Source organism: Psammomys obesus, unplaced genomic scaffold, assembly GCF_907164565.1.
Source record: "Psammomys obesus unplaced genomic scaffold, mPsaObe1.curated_primary_1811, whole genome shotgun sequence".
Taxonomy (NCBI): Eukaryota; Metazoa; Chordata; class Mammalia; order Rodentia; family Muridae; genus Psammomys; species Psammomys obesus.
The window spans coordinates 8,627,992-8,646,015 of NW_026596040.1; the positions used below are offsets into that span (position 1 = coordinate 8,627,992).

The following is an 18,024-nucleotide window of genomic DNA, read 5'->3' on the forward strand; positions in this document are numbered from 1 at the left end:
AAAGAAAGAAAGAAAGAAAGAAAGAAAGAAAGAAAGAAAGAAAGAAAGAAAAAGAAAGAAGGCTGGAGGAATGGCTCAACAGTTAAGAGCACTGTCTGTTCTTCCAGAGGTCCTGAGTTCAATTCCCAGCAACCACATGGTGGCTCACAACTGTAATTGGATCTGATACACTCTTCTGGCTTGCAGGTGTACATGCACGTAGAGAACTCATACACTAAATAAACAAATCTTTAAAAATGTATTTAAAAAAAAAAAAGAAAGAAAGAAAACCAGAAGTGGCTGAAATTATATATCTTCTTCTTATAGAAAAATAGTATATAATAGGAACAATTTCTCAAAGAGATTTGTAAGCAAAGAGTTTCTTCCTAACTCTGTGTTAATAACCCTAATAATCATGTTTATAGGATCAGCAATTTCAACCTGAGAAATATGTTCTAGGAAAAAAAAAAAGAGTTTCAAAGCTGTTGATGCTGTTAAGAAGATAAAGATGGAAATAAACATTTATGAATGAAATAATGACATGCCATTGTCAATGAGGGGATGTAAAAGGGAAAATTCCCATCAGTAGATCTTCAATAGGATTTGGAAGAAAGATGTCAAGAGTAAGATGAGAGTAGATGTTCAGAAGCAGCCTTTTGGAAGTCAAGGTCCACAAGTAACACAGAGAGTGATGATGGCAAATGAGGGTGGGTCATTCTGAGGGTGTTGTTGTAAACAGCTTAGGTCCAGCTGTTCTTTTTCTAGTATCCAAAGTATGCTGGGAACTTAAGTGAGTGTAGGGAGGCCGACTTACAGGAGAGTTGCTGGCCTTTGATGAGTGGTTTTTGGCCAAGTTGATACCAACTGACAGTTCTCTGCATCTAGTTGGTTCTCAGTAATGTTAATGGATGCCTGACTCTTGTAGCTTCATATTTACCAGCTGGTACATTTCGGCTGACATTAATTGTTAATGTTTACTAGGTTCTCTCTCTATATCAGGCAGTATTAATTGTACCAGGCAGATTAACTCACAATCACACTTGACTGGTATATTTACAAACTGCTTTATGTGGTTTTATGTGTGACGCAACTAAACCTGGAGAGGTTTAAAAATTAAAAAAATTAAATAAACCTAAAGAAGTATATTTAATAACAAAGATCGTTTCTGAAAAAAGTCTTTTGTTTCTTTATTAATACCTTTCAGATAAATAAATGGGAGTTTAGTGTTGTGTGCCAGGAATAACGGTAACTTTTCTTTGTGTTTTATAGAAGTATTTACTAAAGAGACTTAACTCAATATGGAATACTTACTCAGCTATAATTAGAGAAAATGTGGCCGCATTACAAGACAATTATTTAGCTCTGTAAGTATTTTTAAGTGGTCATAATTGAATAGAATGACTTACCTTAGTAGATGGGGTTAGTATTTATTAAGCCTTAGTATTTATTACCAACAGAGTTTGTGTGCCATTTGAGAATACAAGATCCAGACCTGGTGAACTCTGCGTGACTTTAGAGGAAGCAATAGCTTGCGATATTAACTGAGCTCTACACGTGTGTGTGCACGTAGAAGTTTAAGCTCTATATTTTCAAAAGGTTTTTATTTTATTGTATTTATGATTTTTATAGCTAATACTTAACAGAATGTCTGATATGTAATAAATATCCAAATGATTTAATGCATAAATTAATGAGTAAGTCACACATTCTCAAGCAACTTGGACTAAAGCACTACGGGAAATTTTTGTTGGTGTGCTCATGTCCATCTGCCTGAAATGAAAAGCTGTATAATTTGCTCCTGAAAATGTGTGACTGAAAATGTGGAAATTTTGTGTGTCCATTCTTTTTTATTTTTTTTTCAAATTTTGGTGTTTTCTTTTTTTTTTAATTTAATTTTATTTTTTTATTATTAGTTACGTTTTATTAACTCTGTATCCCAGGTGTATCCTGCTCCCTTATTCCCTCCCAATCCCACCCTCCCTCCCTCATCTCCTCCCTGCCTCTTTCTAAGTCCACTGATAGGGGAGGACCTCCTCCCCTTTCATCTGACCCTGTTTTATCAGGTATCTCCAGAGGTGTCCATTCTTTTTAAAAACAATCATGACCTCTTCCACAAATATTCACATGAACACTATTCTATTTAAAACTGAGAAAATGCATTTTAAGTAACATTCCCCCTTCAAACATAGTCAATTAAGACAAAGCATAAATCAGGTGCATAACAATTTTCAAGAAAGATTCATTTTCTTCAATTTGCTATATACCTTCTTTTTTTTCTGACTGAAATTTTAAATGTACCCTTAAGTGGAGGGTTGTGGTTAGAACATCTATTCTACACCAGTAAAACAAAGGCTGCTAGAAAGCTTTCGGGAGAAAAGTAGGCTTGCCATTGGCATTTTGCTCTGGCAAAATTTTGCCTCTCAGCTCCCCAGTCTTGTATTTTCCTTTGAAACAATCCAGACAGGACACACAGGACTTGGTGTAGAAGACAGTTTCTTGCAGAGTAAATTGGAGCAACCTTAAGGGATGAAAATAGACAATGTCCAGAGACCATTGTAGCAAAGCTACAATTAGAGTATCTTGTATACTGTTTTCCAAAGTGTGTAGAGCAGATAGACACCTGATCTGAGAGACCATTTCCTTACAACCAGCATGTTTGGATTAACACTCAAGGGAGGAGCAAATGCTGTGTTTTGCTCTTTACCAGAAAGCTTTCTACTAGATAGGAATTTTTCTAGCCATTCATAAAGTCAAAGAGAAGATTTTAAAAATCTCTGAAAATACACGTTTTACCAGAAAGAAACAATCTTTTTAAATAAGTGGGCCTCAATAAAGCCCTGCTACCTCCACCTTTCTCCTATTTATATGATATCTTAGATCTTACAGAGAAGCAGTTGTGATGCTTCCCCTTCCTTCGTCTATCACTGCAAAATTAGGGGCATGGGGGATGAGGGCTTATAGCTGATTATGGGATGAGGCCCACCCTCTTGGTCCTTTCAGCCTGCTGGTTTCTAACTAGTTACCTAACATTTCTCTATATTATTGTTAGCAAGAATTATAACATGATGCAGATATTAGCTAGGTTGATGGTAATAGTTGTCAGTCACTTATATATGATCATGTTTGATTACTGGAAATGACGGTCCTGTGGGGAGTAAGTACATTTTCACAGTAGTTTAGGAAGGAGTTAAAAGGAAACAGGAGGCTGTGGTGCCTCTGTTCTGTTTGGGTACATATGTTGGAATTCTAGATTTGGAGGCTGGTAGTAGCCAAACATCTATAGCTACAACTTCCAGAAACATCAAACTTAAATCAACTAGACCAAACAAGAAATAAAAACCTGCAAAAATATGATCATTCCAATGCAGCAGTACCCTGCTGAGAGGGTGGAGATTAGTACCATAGTCTACAACTTCAAGTGTATAGAACTGGATAGTAAGTAGATAGGCAGTGTGCATGTCAGGGGGAAGGGACAAACTGTGTGAAAGGACAGGAAGGCACAAATACGCTCAACCAGGCAGCACATGTGTTAAGCAGACACATTCCAGGCTCTCCTAACTCAGACTGAAGACGCTGACATTTTATAGCATCCTGCGTCAGTGTCTCTCCTCCAGGAACTTCTGAGAGAGGCTGATTTTCACAGAATCCCATCTTGTTGGAGCTAGCCCAAGTCTGAGTTGGGTGGGGAGGGGAAGTGAACACGTAAACAAATTTCTAAGCGTATCTGTTAGGGGACCACCCATGCACACCCCAAATCTACTTGTCACCAAGTCAGCAACACACTGAGTTGACACTAGAGCATGGGACCATTGGCTCTCATATTTTCTAAGATCAGCATGGCTTCTTTTGCCCAGACCGCAGACTTAATAACTATAGCAAGACATACAACAAGCATGGCTTCCTTAGGTTCATTGTTGTCCAGGACCTTTCTTTGAACTCGCTTTGAACAGTAATGTAGACTCATGTACCTTAGCTATAAAAATAAAGCAAACACTTCTGTTCCTTTTTGGACACAATTGATAGGAGGGGAGAGGGAAAACTCAGATGCTTAGCAAAGGAAAGCAAATTGTACAGGGGAGAAAGAAACTTTTCTCGTATACAGAAAGCATTTTTTTTCTCAGCATATTAGATCAGATACACTACAGATATTTTTAATCTTTAAAGGAATAAATGGGAAGGAGGGTGAAAGTAAACTGACAAGAGATGTGTAGTGTGTGTACACCCATGTGTCTTTAAGATGAATGATGGTAACAATTTATTTCTAATTAAAAAAAATGCTATTTGTTATGAACTCTTTTGGTACCCCCAACCTCTCCGAAAATGTTTTTTCTGAATCTTTAATATATTTGTCATCATAACAGCCATTTTTAAAAAGAAACTTGATGTTACTAAAGGGAGTTTTAAAATTCTCATCGTTATGTGAAACACGCATTCTTGGAAACAGAAAAACGAAGGTGATAATTCCAAATTAACATCTTCTCTTTGGCTTTTCCTTCCAGACTATCACTGGAAAAACTTTACGAAAGCGCCTGTTGGTTAGGTCTCGAAGACTGTCTCCAGCTGTCTAGAGAGCTCTTCAGAAAGTGGATGGCTCAGCCAGAGAACAGGTAAGAGCTACAGTGTAGATCAGTTGCTCAGCTCCTACGTCAGCTCCTCTGGTTTCTCTCCCCTGGGGGTGTTCTTATGGTTGGGAGTGATCATTTTTGCTTTTATTTGATTGAGCTCTTCAATTCCTTTTCAGATACACTAATAGATAATCCTTTCTGAAAAAAAATTATTATCTAAATAAAGATCATGGGATCTTTAAAGTTTGTTTGCATTTTATGACTGGACTCTTGTAGACTTATGGAGTATGCCATCACTGTGTCTGGACAACAGATTAGAACTCATTCAGTAAGGAGTTGAGACTTTGGTCTTTGGCTGCGGATGTGTCCTCCCACTAAACGCTTACAGATTGGCTGGGTCTGTACTTGTTTTATGTCTTAGTAGGTAGCTCTTTAGAATTGCTTGTTAGTTTTATCTCTACGAACATATTGGAGCCCCTCCCCTGCATCTGAGTTTGCAGTCTCATTAAGAGCTGAGACTTTGGTGTTTGGGATGTTATTGCCTTTCATTTACAACCTCAGATGGACTCTAAGGAAATGTGATAAGGAGACACAGACCAAACTACCTTATTGATGTATGCTGCACTATTTATAATTTGCTTCTTTGAAAACTCAACCGCTCTGCTAAATGGATGGCTCTTATCATAAGGCTAATGATAGCTCCCTCATAGCTTCTTTAGCTCTCTACCTTTGATCTTTATAGTTCAGCTATCAAATGATTTCACTAGATTTATGCTTCTGACTTTGACTAGTTGGATAACTGTGCTCCTGAATTACTATGGGGAATGCCTTCTCCTGTTATGCCTTTCAGAATACCTTTACAGATTGAAAGAGTGGTTTTATGCAATGCCATTGCTCTGGGAAGCTATGAGGAGTGGGACTTCTTGTTAAATTTTTACATCAATAAAACAGAGGAACATGAAGACATCTATCTTATTCATGGGATGATCTGCAGTAAAGATCCATGGATACTTAACAGGTGACACAATCAACTTACCTTGAACATTCCTGCTTGAGAAACATAATCCTTATCTCAAAGGAGGGGGGGAAGAAACAAACGTAATTGTGCTTTATTTAGAACTATGAGCTTTTAAAATTCCATGAACACTAACTTTTCATGGGATCTTTAAAGTTTGTTTGCATTTTATGACTGGACTCTTGTAGACTTATGGAGTATGCCATCACTGTGTCTCCATCCCACTTTAATGAAACAAATATTATAGAAACTGTGGCAGAATCTGAAGTTGGCCGGTACGTTGTGAAGGACTTTCTAATCAACAACTGGGCAGCTGTGAGTGAAAGGTAAGAAGGAAGCCAGGCCCTCATTTTCATTTAGGACACTAATTGTTTTTGTTTTCTTCCTATTTTGATCAGAAAAAATATAATTTGGATAATTTTTTATTTGTTTGATAATTTTAAACACATGGGTGATGTGTTTTGATCAAGTCTATCCCCAATGTCCTCCCTTTTATTCTCCCCCCATCTGCCCCTACTATTTCATCCCAATTTCATGTGTTCCTTTTTTTTTTTCTTAACTGAGTCCACTAGTGCTTTCCATAAAGGGGAAATGATGCCCCTTCTAGACATCATAGGCTACCAAACAAAAAGCCCAGTGACAGGTACAGGTTATCTCTTTTCAAAGTGATGGTCAGTGGGATCCAATAGACACCCCAACCACTATAGGCTATTGTGGCTGTGCAGGGTACCCTAGGACACTGGTTATGGAGTTCACCTTCACTCTGACTATGTCAAGAACTTTCTTTCACTCATTGAAGAAGGCTTTTCCTCTACATTTTGTCTCACCACAGACTAGGAAATATCAAAGATCACTTATTTACCCTTAATTTTGGCTTTCTGTATAAAAACAGATTTGCATGTGTTATTATTTCTCTCATTTTCCCATTATACCCATCAAGAAAATTCTCTTAAGAAACATTAAATTTAGTAAGTCATGTTTTGGCATGAGCATACACCATCCATTCATGTATTTCATAAAGCCCATCACCATGGCTTTAAGAAACAATGTTACATTAGCCTGGTCAGATTTCTTTTCTTTATGTGGATTCTGTATTACTGAGTGTATAAATATATATATATATACACCCTTTAGGGTTAGATCTGCTTGATTCCTAGGTCTTCTGTTCAGCAAAATATACATTAGCATGTAAGAATCAGAGAGCGTGTCCTTGACGACCGCTGCTTCTAGAACATTACATAGCCACATAATTTTAAAAGATAAGAATTAAATAATCCCTGCATGTACTTAGACACTATAGGTTTAGCAGAGAAGACATGGATAAGGCCGAAGCATCTGAAAGTTAAAAGACACCTTTTGCAAAGAAGATTCTTCCTTCAGAGAAACACTTGTGATCCCTACAATTTTCATTTTCAGAGCCTTTCAGAGTCAGGCCTTGTGCTTGCTGATTAAGTGCTCTACCTGAGCTAAACCCTCAACCCCTTTTTGTTTTTGAAACAGGGTCTTGTTGTAACCCAAGCCCTTGAATTTACGGCATAGCTGAGGAAAACCTTCAGTTCTTCAACCTCACCTGTAACTTCCAAAGTACTAAGGTTACAGCCAAGTGCCTACCATGCCCAGATGGTTAATACCAAAGGCCACTGATGTGTGTGACTATCTCACAGTCTTATAAATACTTATTGAACACCTTTAGGACATGAAAAGGGATGAGGGTTTTTTTTTTTTTTTTGGGTTTTTTTTTTGCATTAGAAAATTTAAAACTATATAGATAAAAACTCATTTTTCTGCACTATTTTTAACACACATGGGAACATACATATTAAACTCACATCATGAAAATATTGTTCTTATCTTTTGTTTAAGGTTATCTAACTCTTGGTTTATTGTGTTAGAGGACCACATGAATTTTCCATTTGCATTTTCTGAGATCCCTCAGAATTGGGAAATGAGTTGTATTTTCTATTTTTAACCATTTAAAGATACTCCCCTTCTTACTCAGCAGTCCCCTACTGGGAATGTAGAAATTGAACTTAAGATCAGATTACATACATATATCTCCTTTTTGTATGTGGTTTCAGAGATCAAGCCTCATGAGACTGTCTGTTATTCCCTGTTCTCTGTCCCATGAGCTTGTAAGAAAAGCTTGCTGTCATCAGGTCCCCCTCGATCTCATTAATCTGACTCTGCCTTGTCTGTGAACCCATTGACAGTCTTACTCAGCTGGCTTAAAGTCACTTAACCAGTCCTTAGCTTTTCTTCCATAACTTCCTGCTAATGCATCTAGTGGCCATGAAAAATGGTGCTAAAGGACATGCCAAACTGGACAAAGAAAAGGCTTCAACCCTACACAAAAAACTACAGGCACCTGAGGAAAGCTGGGAGCAGGAGAGGTGGTTCTCCCACGGAAGAGTGCACCAATTGGTTGTTCAATTACAAACCTTCAGCCCTGAAAATGTACATTCAAGTAACATTATGTGAACTGATTTTATTTTGGAATATTATATTATACCAAATTATATTATATATTTCTAATGAATTCCTAATATGACACACACATATAAATATATACAGGTACCACATATACATACACGCATATACACATATATACACATATAGGGTATATATGTATACACACAGATACACACACACATACAAGCTGTGATAGTGCCCAGGTGGCCAGACATTGCTTAACACTAAGCCTGAGAGGTAGCTATGAACCTTTGCCATAGATAGATAGATAGATAGATAGATAGATAGATAGATAGATAGATAGACAGATAGATAGTTGTATGGATATATATGCATGCCTGGGGTGTAGCTCAGTGGTAGAACACTTACTTAGCGCACATGAGTTTCTGGGTTCACTCACCAACAGCACCCAAATCAATAAATAATCAAATAAATAATAAACACAAACAAAGCCACCAAGAACCAGTCATGATTTGCCTTAGGATGCGCCTTGTCATTGCAATGCCTGTCGTGGTATGCATCCCTCTGACACACAACTGGGTGCTGAGGAAGACAAAGGGTCACAGTTATCTCCTAGGCTTAGTGTTAAGCAACGCCTGGTCACTGTGCACTTAAACCACTTTAGAGATGTTAGAAACGATATGTGGCTCATAGTGAGGCTTTTCCTCTAACCCTAGTACGATCCACAAAGACAAATGAACTTGAGGAAGTGCCTCACAAATTTGGCAGGACTTCAGCTCAGAGTAGCTAATAAGCATGTAAACTCCCAAGCACACCTGCCCCTTGAAAACTGTGATAGGATAGAAAGTCTCTATCTTTTACTGGTTTCCCAAATGACTCGAGCAAAGTTTAACATGGGCCCAGTTGATACTGTCTTTAACATTATATAAAGCTGAATTGAGTATGGTATCTCAGTCCTGTGTTCCCAGCACTTGGGAGGCTGAAGCAGGAGGATAGCCATGACTTCACAGCAAACCTGAACTACCTCATGAATTCTAAGCCAGTATGAGCTACAATGTAAAACTTTGACAAACAAATAAACAAGCAAAAACAAACCACATAAGGCTACCTTGATCAATCTGATCACCACTAGCTTACATGCAGATATACAAATTCACTTAATGAAAATTTTTAAAAAATTAAAATTCAGTTTGGCAGTTCTATTATCCCTGTTTGAAGTGTCTAGTGTGACTAGAGGCTATCATATTGGACAACCCAGCTAGAGGCCATCTCCATCATGATACAGAAGTCAGAGGGCAATACTCACCCTTGATTAATTCGTCAACTCATACAAAGCATAGGGGCAAATTAAAACCTCACACTGGCATTGAACAACTCACTAATCCCAGAAATAAATAGATGATGTCACCTGGGCCAAGAAGAGTGTTCTTGTCCTGCTGTGATGTATCTCTCACACTGACACTTTTTTTAGCCAATGGAAGTTGCTAGACTGGAAAAGAAACCATAAGAGCTTGTTTCTCATTTAGAGATCAGGAAAACGTTGGCAACTTCCTTCTAAGACTTAAATTGTACCCTCTGAAGACTTGATTGTGTCACAATTGATTTAATTTATCCATAAAAGTACATTAAATACAACCATATAAGTAATCTCTAAAAAGAAAAAACAACTTCTAAATGGGTCTTATTATGTCCATGAAGTTTGTAGAGTTATAAGGGCATGAACTTTTAACCATGGCTTCATTATTTTTATATCTTATTCCAGAGAACACCAGATTCATAGACAATGGTATATTTATGGTAAACTGAATTAGTTCACTCCTTTTGCATATTCTACTACTAAACTAAATTTGCTTTACAAATTGAATACATTTATTTTTAGGGCTTACTATATATTAGAAGTCTTGTTCAATTTTCCTAATGGTTTTGTCTGAATAAACAGTACAATATATGAATTGTTGAAAGTCGAGGCTCAAATTATTGATGAAAACATATACACTTAAATGGCATAGGAATGTTTACTTAGCTCTTTATATATAAAAATATCTGAGGTTTATTGAAGTTATAGTTGGCATTGAGCATGATTATGTTACAAATCTTCATGACAAACTAAATTCAAAAGACATGACTTCAAACTTTTTTTTTACAATTCATTACCTTGTTTTTATAAACATATACTAATGCCAGTAAAATATATATTTGCTAGTAGACCAGTTGTTCCAGTAGAAAGAAAGATATGAGAAACAATGTTTTCCAGCTCTGTTATCTCACTGCAAGTGAAACAAAATTGGTTTATCATCTGTCTGCTAATTGACATTTAGGGTTTGGTTTCATCCTCTGTGAAATGGCAGCTATTGTATTCGATGTCTAAGGTTTTTTCCTAGTAATCTAAAAGTGCAACTGGTTTGAAAGCAGTGAGGATACACTCAGAATCACCAATACATCAGTGTTATATTAAGAAACAAAATCAGAGCTCTTCATCTTGGTGCCATTTAAGCAAGCGTGAGCTTTGATTTCTGTACTTCCCTCTTCTGTCTTTATCCTCCTCTGTCTGTTGAATAAGATTTAATCTGTGCCTGCCTGAGTCTGTCTTGTCAATCTGTCCTGTTCTGTGTCTGTCCCAGGATGTCTGTCTGTTTGAGTGTGTTATGTATCTAGCCCTAACAAAGGGCTTTACTCTCTATTTGTTGAGTAGCAGAGAAAGCATCATATGGAGAAAGGCTGAGGGATACTTTACAGAAATCTTTATCAGAGTGTTTGCAAGGGGTTATGCCACTGACTCCGACTAACTCAGATAACAAATAGTATTACAAATATCACTATTTATCAAGCAATACCTGTGTGTTGTTTTCAACATTTATGGTGGATATTCATTTTATAATGCTACTTTCAGCCTATATTTTCTGTTTTCAGCAAAAGACTATCATAACACATGTACAAACAAACATACATTACTTTTGGGTCAGGGCCTGGAAGGGTCCTGGATACATGCTTTTATTGTATCAAGCACCTAGGAACACATATAATGAAGACATTCAGGCAGCTCACAGACGCCATCTCCATATGAAGTCGTGTGCTAGAATTGAGATCACAAGCAGTGCTGTGCTCTCCTCCCCTCAAGCAGACCTAGAATTCCTCTCAGGAAGCCTCTTTAGAAACACATTTTGAAGTATTTGACTCTGTGAAACAGCTTTTGGTTTAGTTCTGCGCCCCTCCTCACGTACAGGATATTGCACGTGTCACTGCAGGGAACTTAGTTCGTGACTGGACCAGAGATGATCTTCGGAATACGGACTCCAATAAGGAGCCCCCAGTAGCCATCATGAGTTCAGGAGCTTGATAGACACATGGAGCTATGAGAAGTCCTATGAAAGAATGTGAGCAGGAATGAAGCAATAGGATTTTTATAAGTTTTAATGATGTGTGACAGAGGTAATATTTGTGCTTTTATCATTATTCATAGCCTGAAGAAAAACCCTAGTTTTATTTGAATTTAGAATTCAAGACACAATATGTGCAGATGAGAGGTAGAAAGAATTGCCAGTCTCAAGTACTAAATCACCATGCCTATGCTGACTCAGTGTTCCTAGATATTTTTTTAAGGGAAAACTATCTGGGTATGGTAGTACACACCTTTAATTCCAGTACCTGGGAGGCACAGGCAGATTTCTGTGCATCTGAAGCCAGTCTGGTCTACATAGTGAGACCCTGTCTCAAAATTAGCAAATAAGCAAACAAACAAATAGGATAACTATATTGATATTAATTTGCCCCTGTATTCATAACTATTAGAATATATTGGAAACTGGTAAGCATAGACAATTTGTAGTGTATATGTTTTGATCAGCAATATTGCAAGAGAGTATTCTCTCAAGCAAGAACAACAACAACAAAACATCTGTTTCCTGAAGTTGGTGAACAAGGAGGGAGATGAGCTGACTCCAGCAGCTGCTCCCACACCTGGTAACTCACCGAATCCTCGGGTGATGATGCTTCCATGTTAGTTTTATTTTACCACAGACCAATTGCTCAAGTTAACTACAAAACTCACTCTTGGCCCGTGATGTCACTTTCTTCATGTCTGATAGAGAAGTCCCGTCTTTAAGTCAGGAGACAGATTTCCTCTGCTTTAAAGTTTGGAACTTGTTCTTGTGTGTTGGTTTTGCTTGAAAAACTCAAGTTTCTTGTATTATCTCACATGCTTTTCTCTCCTTGGCTAATTAAAACAGAGAGCCAAGAGCTGTGTCTCCTGGCTCACAGTGTCGGCTTTGCTCATCTGAATTGTGCACAGTGGTGTGTTCACACTGGTATCTTCAACTTCCACCAAATCTGGGTCTTAAAGAGATCATGGTGCTAGTTTTCTCTCTCTTTGATTTCTAAGAATAACTAACTCTCACAATTTGAAAATTCACAGTTACAGTTTTGAAGTATGTACCAAAGCAACTTGACCATTTCTTACTCAGTCTACTATAATAATCCTATTTCAATTTTTCTTTCTCTTTTTAATGCATCCAAAAATCCCTTTCTCCCCCTGCTACAGCAATACTTTGCACCGGTATGTATGTTTTTAATTTGTAACTCTGCAGTTTTTGTTTCCTAAATGGAACTAAAGCAATCATGGTACAGAGACATCTTGAGACTGTCAGAATATAAAAATGCATACTACACAAAACACACAAACACAACTTTAAATACACCACAGAGCACTTGAGTCAGTGGTTTTGAAATTTATTCCATATTTACATTATTTTTTGAGGGACAGCATTTACTTATTTATTTATGCCCTTCTAAAGTTTCTTGTTTTGAGACATTGTGTATAAATTCTAACTGCCCATAGAATAGATGCATATAATTGTAAATGTTGTTGCACAAAACAGTATTTATATATACATATATATTTCTTAGTGTTAATAGCTCTTTACATTAACAGATTTTTCTACTTAGAGGTAACTGAGCAAGTTCATACAGGGTTTTGCTAGATTTGTGAGGATGATATCAACGTGGCTACATATGTGCTATTTATACGCATGTACTATTTATCTGCTGTTGAAACACACAGTTGCTTTGCTAGGTTACTGTTGCCCTCTGATCAGAGCCTCCTTGCTTTGCAGGTATGGACCAGAATCGCTGGATGGTCTAGTGGGGGTCTTAGGGAGGACTGTAAGCACAGACCTACAGGTTATGGAGGTAAGTACCAAAAGTATTGTGAAATATGATGAGATTTGGGAAGCACTTCTATTGTCACATGACTGGCTAAAATTAAAAATAATATGCTTATCTAAATCATCTCTCTAGGCTTTGTTCATGCCTATTGTATCAGCAGGGTTTTTCTAGAGCCATGGTTCTCAACTTGTGTGTTGCAACCCCTTTGGGAGTTGAATGACCCTTCAACTCCCTTACCCCTTCACAGGGGTAAGACCATCAGAAAACATAGATATTTGTATTATGATTCACAACAGTAGCAAAATTCCAGTTGTAAAGTAGCAACAAAAATACTTTTAGGGTTGGAGTTACCACAGCATGAGGAACTGTATTAAAGGATCACAGAATTAGGAAGATTGAGGACCACTGCTCTAAAGGATCAGAACTAATAGAATTTTACACATACATGCATACACACCATATACAAAGGGAATTTATCAGAGCAGCTTACAGGCTGTGGTGCAAGTAGTCCAACTCTGGCTATCTCCTGATGGAAAGGCCAAGGATCTGGCAGCTGTTTAGTCTCCAACACTCAGCAGTACCACGAAGGTTACTCCTGGTTGGGCAGACAATGAAGGATTAGTTTCCTCGGGCAAAGGCAGAGAGGTCAATATTACAGGAGTTAGGGAGTGGAGATGCATCCTCTGCTAAGAGTGGAGAGATTAATTCCTCAGGTGACATAAACCCTTCAGAGCATGAGATTCAGTGTCCTCAGCCTAAGTAGGAGCCCCTTACACATCTCCATCCTGCATGACAGGATCCTATTCCTTCCCAGTCAGTGTCCTGACTTTAACTGCTGATACCCTCAAAGGTTGGGACTTGAATTTCTTTGTCATTCAGCCAATATTTGGTTTGATTTTTTTACAGCTTGAGTTGGAGAGAATGTTCTCTCCAGGGCACACTTAGAAACTTCTAGATTGTTTCTGTGCATCAGGAGTCAGTCAGCTGTATCCCTGAGTTCATTCTTTTCTTGACATTATATCCAGAGATGCTATGAATTGGTTAATTTGACCACAGAATCCATTCTTTTCCTCTGTCACTGTATCCTGAGATACAAGAAGTTGACTAATCTTTATCCTTAAACTCATTCTTTTCCTTTGTCAATTTATCCAGAGATTCTAGAAGCAACCAACCAGTAGTATTATTTTTCTTATTTTCCACAAATTGTCAAAGTTTACATGTACAGTCACTAAATTCCTTTCTCCCTACAGCAAGCCCTTCAAATATCTTGAACAATGAAGTTCCATGTTCTTCATATTACCACAGGAGTCTTCAAAAACTGTGTTGGTGAATTCTAAAGTCTGTTCCAGATACTTAACAACCTCATCCTCACAATTCTGTTTCTCTGGGACCACTCCCTTCATTACTCCTGTCTATAGTTACTTTTCTGTTGCTCTGATAAGATATCATGACCAAGGCTCCTTACAGAAGAGTTTGCTGGGGGCTTGCTTACCATTTTAGAGAGTTAGAGTTCATGGTTATCATGGCAGTGGGCAGATAGGCAGGGCACTGGAATGGTAGCTGAGAGCTTCCATCTCAATCCACAAGCACAAGGTAGAGTGAGAGCTAACTGGAAATGTCATGGGCTTTTGAAATCTTGAAGCCCACCCCCAGGGACACACCTACTTTAACAAGGCCACACCTCCTAATTATTTCCAAGCAGTTCCATCAGCTGGCGACCAACTATTCAAAGCATATGAGCCTAAGAGAGCCATTCTCATTTCTGCTCCCTGGCTTCCATGGGCCTATAGCCGTGTCATAACATAAAATGCATTTAGTCCAACTTCAGAAGTCCCCATTGTCTTTCAGTCTCAACACTATTTTAAAACACAACAAACATTCAAAGTTTCTTCTGAGATTCAAGGCATTCTCTTAGTTGTTATGTCCCGTAAAATCAAAAAGCAAATTATGTGATTCCAACATACAATGGCACAGGATATACAGTACCATTACAAAGGGGAGGAGTTGGGACATAGTGAGGGAATATAGACCAAAGAAAAACAGTAACCTAGTAGGGCAAACTCCAAATCCTGTAGCTCCATGTCCACTATCAGACAATTTAGATGGCTCTGTCCTTCTAGCTTTGCTGCCGGAAACACACTTCTCTCTCTTGGGCTGGTGCTGCTCCATGTCTGAAGGTCTGCTTGGCTCTGGCCCCTCTAATCTCTCTTGGGATCTCCAATGCTGTCCAAGCTTCACTTCCACAGCATCACACAATGGCGCCCTCAGTGTCTCTTGCCTTCTGAGAGCCTTCTTGGAGGGACTGCCCACCACACATTGCCTGAACTCACTGGTTCTCCTTAACCATGGAGGAAGATTCCATAACCCCTTGCACATGTATCCTTGATGACAGTAAGCCCAGGGCCACGCGAACAACGCTGCCAAGTTTGGCAGCCTGCTTGGGATGGAGCCTGGCCCCTTGAGTCATATCAACAGGATGCCACCATGCCCCACCTTTTAATGAGGAAATCTAATCCAAATCCTCATGCTTCCATGGTTCACTTTGCAACCGAGCCATTTTTCCAGACCAGCAGTATCAATGTTTGCATATTAATTTTGTAGTCTGAAACTTGCCTGAATTATTTTTTAGTTCTGATGAGTAAAAGATCATGACGTCTACAAGCAATGCCAACTTGACTAAAACATTCAGAAACAAAGGATAACATCGTAAAGACAGAAACTAGATGCATCGATGCTCTCTGGCTCTTTCTCTCTGACTTTCTCTCCTTTTTGTGGTGCTACTCCTCTCTCTCCCTTCCCCCTTTTTATAATAAACTTCTACCCTTATATTTAAAAAATACATTGATATTGACCTCTGGAAGATGCTGAGTTCCTGTGACATACAAAAGGGTCTCACAACGTCTCCATTCACCAATCTTGCAATATGTAATATGTTTTCAGTAACTATTTACTGAGAGCTATGATATGCTTTGGAAATAGAGGAATTAATAAGACCAAGTTTTTCTTCCTTCATGGTCATTCCTTCTAGTCAACAACTCAGCCTTCTGGGGAGGTATGGTCTTAATCATACTGTCTCAGTCATGGCCTCCCCAGGGACACATGATGGAGGTCTATGCATTGGTACTCCTTCCAACCATCATTGCCTCTTTGCAAAATCATTTTGCTGGTTTTCCGTGAACTTTGTTTTATTTTGTGCCATTGAGCAGCGTGGTGGTGCTGATCAATCGTCTCTGTCCTTCTAGTTGCAGCAGTTCCTTAGTAATGTGTTGGAGGAGCACCAGAGGATTGCGGCTCACGCCAAATTACAGGCAATAAAGACAGAGAATCTGAAAAACAAGAAGAGAATTGCCAGGATAGTTGAGTGGCTTCGGAAAAACACATAATTTGTGGCCTCTTGCAGCATGCTTCTTACATTTTATAATCGTGTTTACTCTGTCTTCCATATTTAGTGACTCTGGAAAGCCACATGTCTCCTTTTATTTCGGTTACATTTTCTGCTCAGAGGCATGTCCTTCCTGTTTTCACATCTTGCAACAAGGGTCAGTGACTGCTGAGGATTTTGTCAGCACTGCCATATATCTGGGCACACTTCTGCTTCCCATCAAGTGATAAAGCCACTGAAACTAATTTAAGTGCCTTGTAAAAAAAAAAAAAAAGCACATTGACCTAAGAAAGTCACTTATTCTGATGTAAATGCCAGTGGAGCATTAAATAAATGGCATTCATAGAGAGCACATTCTATTTAGATGGAAACCCAGACCCGGAATACTCTCTGCCTTATTTCATTTGAAAATGAAGGAATAATGGGAATATAACATGGCAGTGTCAAGAAGCAGAAGCCATAAAGAAATGAGATCTACCTGGACACGGTGCAACCAAAGAAAGCCAAATTTAAGTCATGTCTGAGAAACAAGGAGTGGGTGATTTCAGGAGTGACTTCAAATGCCCCAAAAGCAAGACAGTCTTTTTTACCTACTTTCTCTCATGAAGTGCCTATGACATTGGCACCTACTGTTTGGTGGTGTCACAAAAGAACAAATGAGGGTAGAATCTGCAAACCACCCTTAGGATCAGTCTGGAGGGAGGACTGCTCTGCCCGAGGCTCTGTGTGTTCACCTGTGGATTGACATCAGAGTCCCTGGCGTCAAGGACAGTAACAATTGCAGACTTTCCTTCTGGACTCAGAAAAATTTCCACATGAAGAGAACCAAACGTCAAGTGAGAGCACCCTCACCACTGCTTTGTACTCAGGAGAATAAATGCAATTGGCCAAACTGAACCTACTTGTAAAGTGGACCAATGGACTTTAAAGAGTCATAGCTTGTGACACATGTAATGAGCTTACTTTTGTTGATGGAAAATGGGGCAACAAAACACGCCTCCTGCTTTACACACTGTGTAGCTCATCTAGTCCTTTTTTCTTTACATTTTGTTGGTGTTTTTGCAGAATGAGGGTAAAAATCGTTTCTCTCCTATCTACCTCATAGTATTGTAAAGATTAATGAATATGGTATCAGTGAAAAGTCTTTAAAACTTCCTGACAAGACTAGACGCTTCGAAGTTTGCTTTGTGTGACTCTGTTAATGAGAGGAGTCACATGGCAAGGTAACGACTCTACTCCAGGGACAAAAAGAGGTGACAGAAGTGGTAAAGAGCACAGAGAAATAGACAAGGGAAAGAAAAGCAGGCCGTGAACTGCCACTTCATCCACGTGCGTGTCACAGAGCGCACACACACACACACATACACACCCACACACAGTCATTATTTAAAATTAACACCACATGAATACAAACTAAACATAAGTCATTCTACATTCAACTATTTATATGAAACTTGTAATATCTCACGTTTCTAAAACTTAAATGTCTCTCA

At 38.5% G+C, this 18,024-nt stretch overlaps 1 protein-coding gene across 1 annotated transcript in view; it reads left to right on the forward strand.

Annotated features, from left to right (window-relative positions):
• The window catches only part of Lvrn (laeverin), a 55,171-nt gene extending 38,639 nt beyond the window's left edge, over positions 1 to 16,532 (forward strand). The window contains exons 15-20 of the mRNA XM_055622994.1: positions 1,249 to 1,343; positions 4,479 to 4,586; positions 5,395 to 5,562; positions 5,748 to 5,885; positions 13,098 to 13,173; positions 16,392 to 16,532. Of these exons, the coding sequence (XP_055478969.1) occupies positions 1,249 to 1,343; positions 4,479 to 4,586; positions 5,395 to 5,562; positions 5,748 to 5,885; positions 13,098 to 13,173; positions 16,392 to 16,532 (726 nt within the window). The remainder of the gene's footprint in view (positions 1 to 1,248; positions 1,344 to 4,478; positions 4,587 to 5,394; positions 5,563 to 5,747; positions 5,886 to 13,097; positions 13,174 to 16,391) is intronic.
• The last annotated feature ends 1,492 nt before the right edge of the window (positions 16,533 to 18,024 follow it).